This window comes from Catharus ustulatus, chromosome 16, assembly GCF_009819885.2.
Source record: "Catharus ustulatus isolate bCatUst1 chromosome 16, bCatUst1.pri.v2, whole genome shotgun sequence".
In the NCBI taxonomy this organism is placed as follows: Eukaryota; Metazoa; Chordata; class Aves; order Passeriformes; family Turdidae; genus Catharus; species Catharus ustulatus.
In genome coordinates, this window is record NC_046236.1 from 6,825,097 (window position 1) to 6,837,643 (window position 12,547).

General features: G+C 41.2%; 1 protein-coding gene across 5 annotated transcripts in view; it reads right to left on the reverse strand.

Moving 5' to 3' along the window:
* MRTFB (myocardin related transcription factor B) overlaps window positions 1-12,547 on the reverse strand; it is a 70,426-nt gene that overhangs the window by 43,229 nt on the left and 14,650 nt on the right. For all 5 annotated transcript variants that reach the window (XM_033073693.2, XM_033073694.2, XM_033073690.2 and 2 more), the window contains one exon: window positions 9,471-9,644. In XM_033073693.2, the coding sequence (XP_032929584.1) occupies window positions 9,471-9,624 (154 nt within the window). In that variant the 5' untranslated portion in view covers window positions 9,625-9,644. The remainder of the gene's footprint in view (window positions 1-9,470; window positions 9,645-12,547) is intronic.

Consider the following 12,547-nt stretch of genomic DNA (forward strand, 5'->3'; position numbering starts at 1 on the left):
TAAATCCAGCAGTTGCTGGAGCAGCATTCGCTGATACCTAAGACAAACTACTGCTGAGGGCCTTCCTCGTCCCTGCCCCCACTCCTCGGAACACCGCTGCAGGCAGCAGAAATCCTTCATCTTTGCCTGACCGGCACATTCATTACTCATTAAGTTTCACCACTACACAAAGCTGCACAGTGGCATTTGAAAAAGTTATGTTAAGGAACCTTCCCACCCACCCAAGCCCAGGTCTGGCTGCAGAGACATTTATCTAGCAGAGGTAACTGGGAAAACCAGTGATTATTTCCATGCCTTTCTCTGCAGTATGGGACTCTGTTCCTTGTTGTAAATATCTAATCCCTGAGTATTTTATTATTTTCCTTTTTGCATTAGTTACACATCTCATTATTCCCAGCAGTTTCACGAGTATTTCCTCCCACAGTTTCTGATCTGCCATTCTCTGCAGTATATCCCATTTATCTTACATGAGTCATCAACTTCAGTGTCAACCTGGAACATTTCAGGGAAATGGATCCCCTCTAATTACCTGGCATTGGCCATGAGGGAACAGCAGACAAGTCTGCATTTAATTTCCTGTACTTAGAGAAAATAAACTATATATAATGCTAAAGAGTCTCAACATGTCAACTAGGAAGTCTGGCAGGTGTATTTTCCCTTCCCTTTGGCCTAAAAATGCTATCATTGCACACATTTTCGACACCTCTACTTTGTATTTTAAATCTTTCAACCTGAAATTACAAAGGACATCTCCATTTAGATAAAATGTTTCATTCTATAGAATCATATTTGAAAATATCTGTATACATTCAGATACAGAATTTTTAAAAGTGGAAACTAGAAAAAAAGCAACCCATCTTTTCCTCTTTGGATATTTCTTCAAGTCAATCACTGAGCACTGACTCTTCACCTTGACAGTGCACTCCTGGGGCGAGTGACAGCACAGGGTGTGAAGCTGCCTGAGCCAGCCAGCAGCATTTGGAACCTCTCCCTGTTTGCCAGCTGCTGGGAGAAGGGAGACCTAGATCTGCTCAGAACCACAGACGCCAAGGAGGCGTGAGCTCACCAGGCTTTAGCGACCTCTTGACATGTAAGGAGCTGACAATACAGGCAAAAAACTCTTTGCAGCATCACTGATTTGAGGGCACTCTACCAGCCTAAAATTCAGTTGTCTGCACATGATTTGTATCAAAATTATCAGCTTAAATTATGTTCTGCTTAAACACAAGTTACAGACTATTCCAATATATTTGCTTTTGCAGTGAACTTCCTCACTGCCCGCAGCTGAACATTGACAGTGCATAAGAAACAAAATTACTGTTAAGAAACTCCACATCTTCAGAAAATAAGAACTCAGACAAGCAGAATACAAACACATTCTGCTTAAACACATTAAACTCTGACACAGTTAATAAGCAGAATCTTACACACTTACTGATGTAACAGATTATAACTCCACATTTTTCTTGTACCAAGAGTACCAATTGTTTGGATGGATGAATTATATTCTAATGGTGTAACAGCAGAAATTGTTTTATGGAAAGGGTACAGTGCACTTCACACACTCTGAAATGATTTCCCAATGATTCAGAAAACAGAGTACTTTGAAATTTTAAAAGTTCCATGCTCTAATGAGGAAGTGTGTAATTAAAGAACCCAGAGGAAGACATTTTCCTTCAAACATCATACTTCTAAAGGAAGTTCTATCCATTCCTATCTGTTTAAAGTGCTTTTTATAAATTAAGAGTGCCCAGTGCTCAGATGAAAGTAACAGCAGCTGGGTGGGAGCAGTTCAGATAAATTCCACATTTATCTTAAAAGAAATGGTAACTTTACAGGTGGGAACTTAATACTTTCCCATTCAAATAATTTTGGTCTACCACAAAAATCCTCTAGAGTAAGTATTAATGAAAGAATAACAACTTGTTTGTTTTTTGACTACTCTTTATTTCAGCAGTAATACAGTTAGTAGAACCCATGAATTACACAATATAAATTAGGGACAGGAAAAGCTTGGGGTCTTTCAACTCCCCTTTCTTGTGTTCAGTGTCTAAAAGTAGCTGGAATTTGGACTGTCACTTGAAATTGATGGCATTGTTAAAAACAGGCAAAAAAAATCTTAAATTGCAAATTTTTCATCTTCTCTTTCTGCCACTATTTAAATGGAGAATGTTTTGTAATAGAGACTCATTTCCAACTCATTTCTCCTCATTTCCAAACTAAACATTGGACATAAAACCTCTGCAATTTGAGCATGTACCTGTTTCAGAAGAGCTGTTTTTAACATTACAAATAGCAAAATGACACTGAGGATCACAGAGAAACCTATAATGACCTAGAAACAAAACTGTGGCTGAGAGACTGGTTTCTATCAAACAACAAAACCAAAGTATCTCTTTCAGCTGAAAGAAAATCTTGAGTCCTGCATGTTGTACTTTTCAATTACAGATTTAAACCCCATTACAAACTGCATCAGTGTATCCAAACCAGAGGCTGAAGTAAAAGACACACAAGTTCTTGGTTTTGGTGAAAATTGAATCTGTTAGAGTTTGCATTATTTTCAAAGGGCAGAAGTACCTCTCATTTGAATTTCAATTTAAGTTGAATATATTGCATAAGAGTGGGTGAAATGAAGAAAAAAGGCCTCAGAATGGAACATCTCTTGTCAGTTCCATAAAGCAGAATCCAGTAACATCTCATTTAATAGCAGTGTATTGCACAAGTTTTCATAAACGTTAGCTTTATATCTAAGGTCATCAGCGCTTGTTCCTTCCGTTCTGCAACACAGACTTCCAAGTGTTCTGCCAACCTTCAGCCTACAGCAGAAGTGTTATTTAAAAAGTGGAAGTGTCTAGTAGATATTAACCAAAATTCCAAAGTACAGGAGGAAGCAATGCAGTCCCATGGTACCTCCCCAGTGCCTGCCTGTCTGCCCCTCTCAACAGAGCCCTTATCTGGATGAAGCATCAGAGATCTACTGAGTGACATCACTGACTGGGAGCTGCTTCACAGCCTTATTAAACATTAAGTAGCTAAGCAACAATTGCTTTAACAGTACATTCCAACTCTTCACATCATATGGAACTCATTCCTTTGCAATCCCATCAAAAAGAAAAACAAAACCAAACCAAATGCCCTCAGGTATTTAAACTCTCTCACTACCACAAAAACATTTTCAAATGGGAAAAAAGCCTAATTACTCAAATACCTATTTCACCTTGGCTTTACATGCACCTTGATGGATATCTTTGTGCTTTATATTGTGTTAGGAAAATCTTGTTCTTGATCGTGGTGCAGTAATTTCTTCACATAGGAAAATAGTGCTCTGACTACACAAAGCAAAGCACCATTACATAACCCCTATTATAATTTATTCTATTACTTCTATAAACATTAAGAACATTACTTCAAATTATTAATTAAGGGGATTTGTTTTGGGGGAGTTTTGTTCTGCCTATATTTTCCACCATCATGGCAACAAAGACCCAAACAACACAAATAATGGCCACCATCTATCTCAGTCACCCTTCCCAGAAAAAACCCAAACACTTACAGTGATGTCAAATTTATAAGTCTGCATGTTCTACTTCTCTTCTCCCACTAAAACCCACACAAATTCCTTTTAAGGGAGGACATATGTTGGCAGTGTTCACTGCTTAAATGAAAACTACCTTCCATTTGGTCTCGCCCATATACACATCTAAATTAATAAATATTTTAAAATGTGTATATAAAGTACATACAAATATGCATTTTTATATGTTTAACTATACAGATCTACTGTTTAACTGCACAGATATATCCTGTAGAGGACAATATTTAGTCATCCACTGTGCTACCTGTGATTTGCAAAGGGTGCCTGTAGTAAGTGCTGCACACCAATGAGCAGTTCTGGTTGCTCTGTGTTACCTCCATGGAGTGGCTCTGTCACAAGCTGACACTCCAACGACAACATTTGCAGTTAGGACTTAGTTCTAACAACTTAAAACAATTATACAATGGAATTTAAAATTAACTCAACATTCTTTTCTAGCTATGCATTTAGTTATGCACAAGGAATTTCAAGAAAAAAGGTCAGAGAAAGACAGTTTGATCAAGTGATCTCTTTAAAGAAAAACATGCTTTCTGTATCTCCTGTAATCACTCAAAAGCCAGGTCCTCAAACAGGATTTCATATATACCAGATGCCTTGAATTGAGTCAGTCACAGGTCATGTCTCCTGTGTTAATCTCTTCACAATAAGCAGATAATTAAAAAAATAATATCTATAAATCAAACTAAAATGATGGAATGTTTGTTTAGAAGTTTACCAAATGGAATGACCCTGCTGGAATTCTTTCATGTAGCCTGTGAAAATGTCAGAATATATTCCATTTAAGAGGTCACAGTCCCTAGAGATCTCTGAGTTTTGGCTTGTATGTCTTTTCACATGCTTTAATATTTGAAAATTGTTCCTTGTAGACACTGACTGATGGCCTGGGAATGCTAGGATTGTGGGAACTGGCAGTACCAATGACAAAGACAGACTTACTGGGAAATCAGTACCTACTCAGTTTGCGCTCTCCTCTCGGAAGAGATAAGATGACATTCAAATATTTACAGGGAGACCAAGGGACGTTTGTTTATTCTACGGACATGTTAAAAAACCAAACAAAACCCCCAAAACAAACTCCTCCAAAAAACAGAGCACTCCACAAAAAAACCAAAGCATAGAGACAAATGTATATTAATTACAACATGCTACATGTTGTTAGCAAATATTATTTAGTAGAATATTTGCACTGGATGTTCCATGGGCTATTAAAATCTAAATGGAAAGACAAAACCCAGAATCACTGAGGCTGACAGCAGCCTTTTGAGATCCTGTGGCCCAAGCCCTGCTGGAGCAGGGTCAGCTGGAACAGGCTTGCCCAGGACAGTGCCCAGACTGACGTTTAGTATTTTCATGGGTGGAGATTCCACAGCCTCTCTGGGTCACCAGTGTACACACACACATTATTTATGCACTGCACTATAAATATATAAAATATAATTATATATTTATGCACACACACATTTCTACTGTAAACTTACAGAAATTATGCACTTCCTTTGAGGTCTGGTTTGTGAGGGATTTTTATGTTTGGTTTGCTGATGTTATAGTTGGTGGTGCTGTTCATCAGAATATCTGCATGCTCTTATCCAGATCTCACTGCTTTCAACTTAGTGATTATGAAACTGCTGAATTTAAGATGACATTTTCAATTATATTCCCTGCCAAGCTTTAATCAGAACTAAGTTTTCCATTTGTTGTTTTCTAGCCTTTCTACTAGCCATCTTTTCTACACTGTGTCTCTCCCAACTCCCCCAAGAAAATAAATTCTAAGCACCTATATATCATTACAAGAGCAAAAAACACACCTAATCACTGATCTTAGAGGAGTGGAGAAAAACCTGTAATACACAGATGCAAGGAGAATGTCCCAAATCTCACCTGATTCCCTAATATCAAATGTGCAGTTCCAATCTATTAATTGCACAGAGGATTGAGAATTTGTTCAGAAGCCATAAAACTATGCCAAGAATGCACGTTACCACTGCTACATACTGAGGGATTGGAAGATAAGAGATAACAGGCAAACTAATATACCACAAGTCTTTTAGATGCCAGAAAAAAATCCCTTGGATCATCAAATTTATTTAAGTAATACCATTAGGTTAAGTGGGATGTGGATTTCATTCAGTTATTTTAAGAACTGTGTCTCCCAGCTGACTCGACTGGTCCCTTAGGAGGACTCAATATACACCATTTGGAGTATTTGTTTTTGTTTGGGTTTGTGTTGGGTTGTGTGTGTGTTCCATCTTCCCCTGAATTCCCCACAGTTCCCCACAAGTTCTCCAGCCCCACAGGAAGCTGCAATTCTCACCTGACTTTTGGTGCCTCAGGCTCTCTGCTCCTGAGTGTCCCTGTTCTCACACAGGCAGGGCACTGCTTTCTTTGGGCTGCTTTCTCCTAATTGAGATTTTACCAGTCATGCTTTTACTTTATATTCACTGTTCCAAGGCTTTTTTCATACAAAAGTCCAAGACTCTTGATTATTCTCTCAATTAGCCCAATTCTGATGGAGAACAGTTGCTGCCAGCCATGGGAGGCACAGCATCACTTTCTCTACCCTCTTCCAGTTCATGATGCACAACCTCAAAGAGGAGCAGAAGCAATCCCATTCCTACAAGCAGGAGCAATCCCATTCCTATGCTGGCTGTGAGTTTGGAGGAGCAGACACCTCACAGCCCTCACTGCCTGGAACAGAACTGCTTCTCCACACCACACAAAGAGTAGAGAATGGACACACTCCCCTTCTGACAGGATTTATGGCCAAAATGCAGAGCTGAAGGGCAGTCAATGGCCTGGACAGGTGCAAGCCTCTTATCCACACATTTTACAAGAATATAACCAGGCTCCCACCTGTGGATAACAACTGCACAAGAGCAACTCACATGTCTCTTTTTCAGAAAGCAGTAGAAACTAAACTCTTCACAAGAAGAGTTTGGCACAATGAGATTAAGTCAAGGAAGCCACTGCACAGCCAAGAGAGGTTGCTGTAAAACAAGCTAGGAGCTTTCTACTTTACATGTACCTTGAAATAATGATTGCATGGCTCCTCACACCCAGCCCTTCACAGCTCCCTCTTCCAGCCAAAGTGGCATGCTCACCAGTTCTGGAAAAGTACTAATTCAGCATGCAAAAAGCTCTGGTCATGCATGGTTTCCTTTTTTTGATGGTATCTACATGTGCAATCCCTTCCCATCATTTGGCTCTGAAACAGCAGGTTGGAAAGCTGCAGGCAGCATCATTCCCATCCACCCTCCTGCTGTCAGCAGCAGACAGCCTATCCTTCCCTCCCTTCCTAGCTCTCAGACAGAAGCTCGTGAAACTGTGGCACAGTGTGTGGGCAGCACATTGTTCTGACTGGTACTTGGGCTGTGCCATGCTGCTGCTACTGCTGTCAGCCTTCCTCCACCGCAGCCCAACTCAACACCCAGGCGTCAGTCTTGTCCCTCCTGCTTCCAAAGAGCCTCATCCACGTCACCTCCCCCCAGGCTGTCCCTGCTAAGGACACAGCATCTTGCCTACAAAGCACATACACTGGACCCAACCTGGGAGTTGGTTGTAGGAATGTCAGGTAGGGATGCAAACTCAGAGCCTGTGTCCCAAACTCCACGTTATGTGAGCAGCCCCACTGCTCATGAGAGGGACTGTACACCTGTGGCTGTCATGAGACTGCCAGAAACACAGACATCTCCATAATCACTCAGGAGGTGACAAGCGTGAAGAGCAGAACCAACGAAATAGAAACTTGTGCTGCTTTATAGCAAGTGGAGCAAGAGTTGGCCTCCAGAGAACAGGCACAATAAACCACTGCAATACACAGGGCACAGGTTTACATGATCAATGCACTGTATGTACTGCCTAATTATCCAGAAAGATGCAGATTAATGAGAACCCAAAACTGGTTTCAGTAGCAATACATTATTACCCACAGCTATGAACTTGAAAACAGCTCAAATGAAAAAGGAGAACCTTAAAATTGTGACAGTCCAGGAGACCGACATACCACATCCACCTCCCAAAATGACCCATTTGTCTTTGTTCAAGGAGTAAATACCTGCATGTAGTAAGTGACTAGAAAATCTTAAGCTCCTAATGCACTCCAACTGTTTTGTTATTGATCCTCTGCTGGAAGTTAAAACCTCTTTGACAGAGTTGGCACAGCATATAAATGTTCCTTTATAAACTCAAGGGACAATAATTCCACTGGAGCTTAAGCTAACCATGGGAATTAGCAACAAACCCACCAAGCTGTGCCCACTCGAACTCTTATGCCTGCTTTGCTCTGTGACTGGGATCTCTGGGACAGAGGGCAGGGGAGAGGATGAAAATGTGAAAAAGGAGAAGGGAGTAACAGCTCCAGTGACTGTTGGCTCACCAGGCATGCTGTGATTACCTCCATGGTAAAAAAAAACAAACCAGAGCAGAAGCCTCCTACCCTTGCAGTGACATTGGAAAAGCTGGAAACACAGTTTCTGTACTAACTTGTGCAAGTCAGCTTAACAACAGGGCAGAAAAACACTAGAACAGTTCAGTCTCCTACTGGATTACTGCCAAAGGACTCATTGAAGTAAACAAAAGGTTTAAAGGATCACTACCAAAGCTCACAGTAAGCATAATGCTTCCTGCATAAAAATATCCTACCAAAAAATACCCTAAAATATTTCCAAATTTTGTTAAGTGCCACTGTATTTCTGTGAACTGCAAGCTCTTACGCTTATGGACTTTCTATAAAGTAGTGACATACCAAAATACCCTCGCAAATATCCAATTTTTGGTAAAAAGTAAAAATATGAAACTATTAAAACTACTTTTAATTTGAATTCATCAAGTTCAAAGTTCACTTTTACAAATTTTCTTCTAACTTTCATAATTTCCACAAAAAATTGTTTCTAACCAAATTAACCAAAATTACTAAATCTGAACTTTTAGATGAACAGCAGTTTGGCTGCTGTGGAGGTCTCGCAGAACACAGATACCCACCTCATCCATTTTGCTTTTACAGGAAATTAAGAAAAAACAAATTATTGAAAATTATCCCTCTTTGTCTGATAATAATACAACTCTCAAAAATATTTCATCACTATTTGTAGTATACACCAGCTGGAATTTTAACATTACTTCAAAAGCTCCTCAACTGTATTGTAGATCCCAGAGTGGCCACTGCTGCTCCAAGAGCTGCCCTGGCAGGTGAAGCTCCGGGCACGGCCCTGCCAAGATCCCGGCAAAGCCTTGTCATTGTCATGATCCCGGCACAGCTCTGCCACCATCCTGTGCCACCATCCCGACACAGCCCTGCCACCATCCTGTGCCATCATCCCGGCACAGCCCTGCCACCATCCCGGCACAGCCCTGCCAACATCCTGTGCCATCATCCCAGCACAGCTCTGCCACCATCCTGGTACAGCCCTGCCATCATCCCGTGCCACCATCCCGGCACAGCTCTGCCACCATCCCGTGCCACCATCCCGTGCCACCATCCCAGCACAGCCCTGCCAACATTCTGTGCCATCATCCCAGCACAGCTCTGCCACCATCCTGGCACAGCCCTGCCATCATCCCGTGCCACCATCCTGGCACAGCCCTGCCATGATCCAGGCACAGCCCTGTCATCATCCCGTGCCACCATCCTGGCACAGCCCTGCCATGATCCAGGCACAGCCCTGCCAACATCCTGTGCCATCATCCCAGCACAGCTCTGCCACCATCCCAGCACAGCCTTGTCATGATCCCGACACAGCCCTGCCACCATCCTGTGCCACCATCCCGGCACAGCTCTGCCACCATCCCGCACACCCGGACGTGGCGCGGGCGGGCGCGGTCAGTCCCTGGCGGTCCCTGGCCGCCCCCCCGCAGTACCGCTCCCCCGGCCCTCACTCACCATTCTTGCGCTCGGTGAGGGGCGGCAGGCAGGGGCTGGGCTGCAGCGACAGCCCCCGCAGTTCGTGCGCCACGGCCTCGCTGTGCGGGCTGGGCGCCAGCCGCGCCGGGGGCCCGAGCTCGTCCTCGCCGTCCGCCGGCCCCGCGGGCTCCATCCTGGGCACGCCTCGGCGCTCTGCGGAAACAACGCGGCTCTGGTCACTCTCTGCTCCAACACCGACACACGTTCGCACTGCTCGGCCTTCTCATCTGGCCTTCGGGCAGCTCCTTCGCGCGCAAAACTCACCTTTGGAACCACGGACATTACCTACTGACTTCCCACAAATGTTACGGGCTGGCAAAAATACACTCAGGGAATGGATTCAGAGGCAATGGAACAGGCAGCAGGACAGATTCTCCTCTCATGACAGAAACATCCCCCAGTGTTAGCCCTCACCATGGATGTGCAGAAACTCCCCTGCCCCACCCCGTGTCCCCACCCGCGTATCAGCACAACATCCCATTTTCCCAATAGCTTCTACTAGAGAATGCTGAATTAATACATTGTGTTAACACACAAATGGCTTTTAATATTTTGAAGATAACTCTCTTTCAGATCCCAAATCAACGTTAGTATTGATACAGGACTTAGCACCACCAAAGGAGTGTAACAGAACTAGTTAATCCTCGGGTGTCTCTAGCAAGGAAGACTTTTGGCCATTAATATTTTAAAATTAATTTTACTGCACACTAGCTGTTTATTGACTAGTTGAATAAAAGCCCCAATTTACTATTTCCTTCCTTTCTATCATTAGTGTAGTACTTAATCTACAGTAAGGAGAGAGAGAAGTATGAATTACTGGTATAGGCTTTTTATACCTCGCAGAACTATCAAGTCATTAAAATCTCAATAAATCAATATGGGCTTCTGTAAAGTCCTGTCCCTGGATTCTTGGAAACTTGAATGATATGAAATATTAACGACTCAAAGATCCACAAAAATGAAGAAATGCCTTATTATTGTGAGATTTTTTGGTAAATTTTAAATTATTTTTCTGAAGAAACACAACTGCTTGCCACACTCAGCCTTAAACTTCAGACTTGAAATATTCTGAATATAACACCACATGTGTTGGGGTGTGTATTCAGAATTTTTAAAATGCAATATATGTTTCAATGATCAATGCCAAAATATTTCAAGTGCTAACATGATACTCAAAAAACCAAGATGGCAAAAAAATTATCATGACCACCAAAGAATGACCTACACTACAAAGTGTGAATTGAAAAATAAGAAGTATAAGCAAGTACTGCTTGACATACACCTAAATAGAACAATTATCATGGTGAAGTGCATATTTTTCATTATTTTCCCTAGTTACCAACTGGTGCTTTCACATTAAATGAAGACACATTAACTTACTGTTATGCAAGATTTTTTTTCTTTGTTCTTAGCTTTTAGAAGCATAATTTACTCAGCTCTCACTCGATTTCCTGACATTACACTCTCCTCAAACTCCCACTCACTCATACAAATTAAGTACATTATTAACCAAGCAGGTCTCTTCAGAGCAGAATTTAAGTGAAAATGTCGCTGCTTATCTGTTCATTTTCACAGCATTTTATCCACAATTTACTAGTTCTGAGTTGCCTTGGAGTCACTTTTCAAAGAGATTTAAGCCACGTGAGCTGTATTCATGCTTTCAAACCAAATGAAATTAATAGAAACACCTTCTTGTACTAAAGGTTTAGCATTTATGCTGCAGGTTAGCTTCGACTTATTTTTTCCCCATGATAAGTAAACATCTTGCTTTGAATGAAAACAGCTTGACTTTCACCACTTCTACAATGTACTGTGGAATTGGTAACATCTCTTAATTTTTGTTTCAGGAATGTACAGAAATGTGGGTTTATTATCCAGATCCAACTGAGAACACAGCGTGCAATTAAATGATGTTGATTGCAGCACAGCAGCACAACTCAAAACAAGTTTGACTTCCCACATAAAATGTGCTTGATCTGTGGTTTGAACATTAATAAATAGATCAGGTTGGAAGGGACCTTCTGAAGGTCATCTAGTCCATCCCCCTGTCCTGTGGGATTAGCAGCTCTCAGGAACCTGCCTTGTCAGCTGCTGAAAATCTCCAAAGAGGTGATTTCACCACCTCTGGGTAACCTCACTATGAATGCTTTGCCTGCCCTCTTCACACAGAATTTCTTTTCCTGCTGATCTTGACTCTCAGGTCCCCATTTTCACTGTGGTTTCATTCAATATATGATCATCATCATTAGGAAACCTCTAAATCAGAAGTTCTCTAGTGCAGAACTCTAACCCTAATTTTAAACTTTCCAGTTCACAGTAAAATCCCAGATATTGCACTCCCCTTTTCCTAAATCTTTTAGATAGGCTGCTAAAAACCCAGGTATGTTCTCAAATGATCCTTTAACACTAGAACAACCCTACTGCTATGTTGCTACATAATCTTTGAACAAAAGACACTCTAGAATTCCCAGAAAGTCTAAATTCCTCGAATTTTTTATTCATACCACATTTTGCTCTCATTTCTTTTCATTATAACTTATGAACTGCTGCTGTATCAGACTACAGAAATACTTCTGAGCTAAGAACAACAAATTCCCTTAACCTTTCCCAAAAAGGAAAATATATATCCCCACCCATTTACAGAGGTTTTTTTTGTAGGGGGAAAAATAGTCAGTGACCTACATAATGAACATCTGGTTTAGATACACTAGGATCCCTACAGCTCCTTATTGAATCAACGAACAGAACTTCTAAAAAATATTATAAAGATGACAAATTGAAGATTTGCAGTAATAAAATATAAACAATTAATTTGATTTTTATCTCTTGTTCTATAATAATCTAATAATCTTTCAGCTGTTCAACTTTCTGAAGAGAACTCCTGAACTTGGCATCCATGAAGTTACTACTTTGTCTTTGGCATAAGGTTTTCCTTATCGATTGACAAACTAATTTAGAAACTTAAAAATAACTTTTACAAACATCTTTCCAAACAAACAAACAAACAAAAAGGAAATAAATTAGTAAAAATGCCATCTGTAAACATCTCTGTAAAC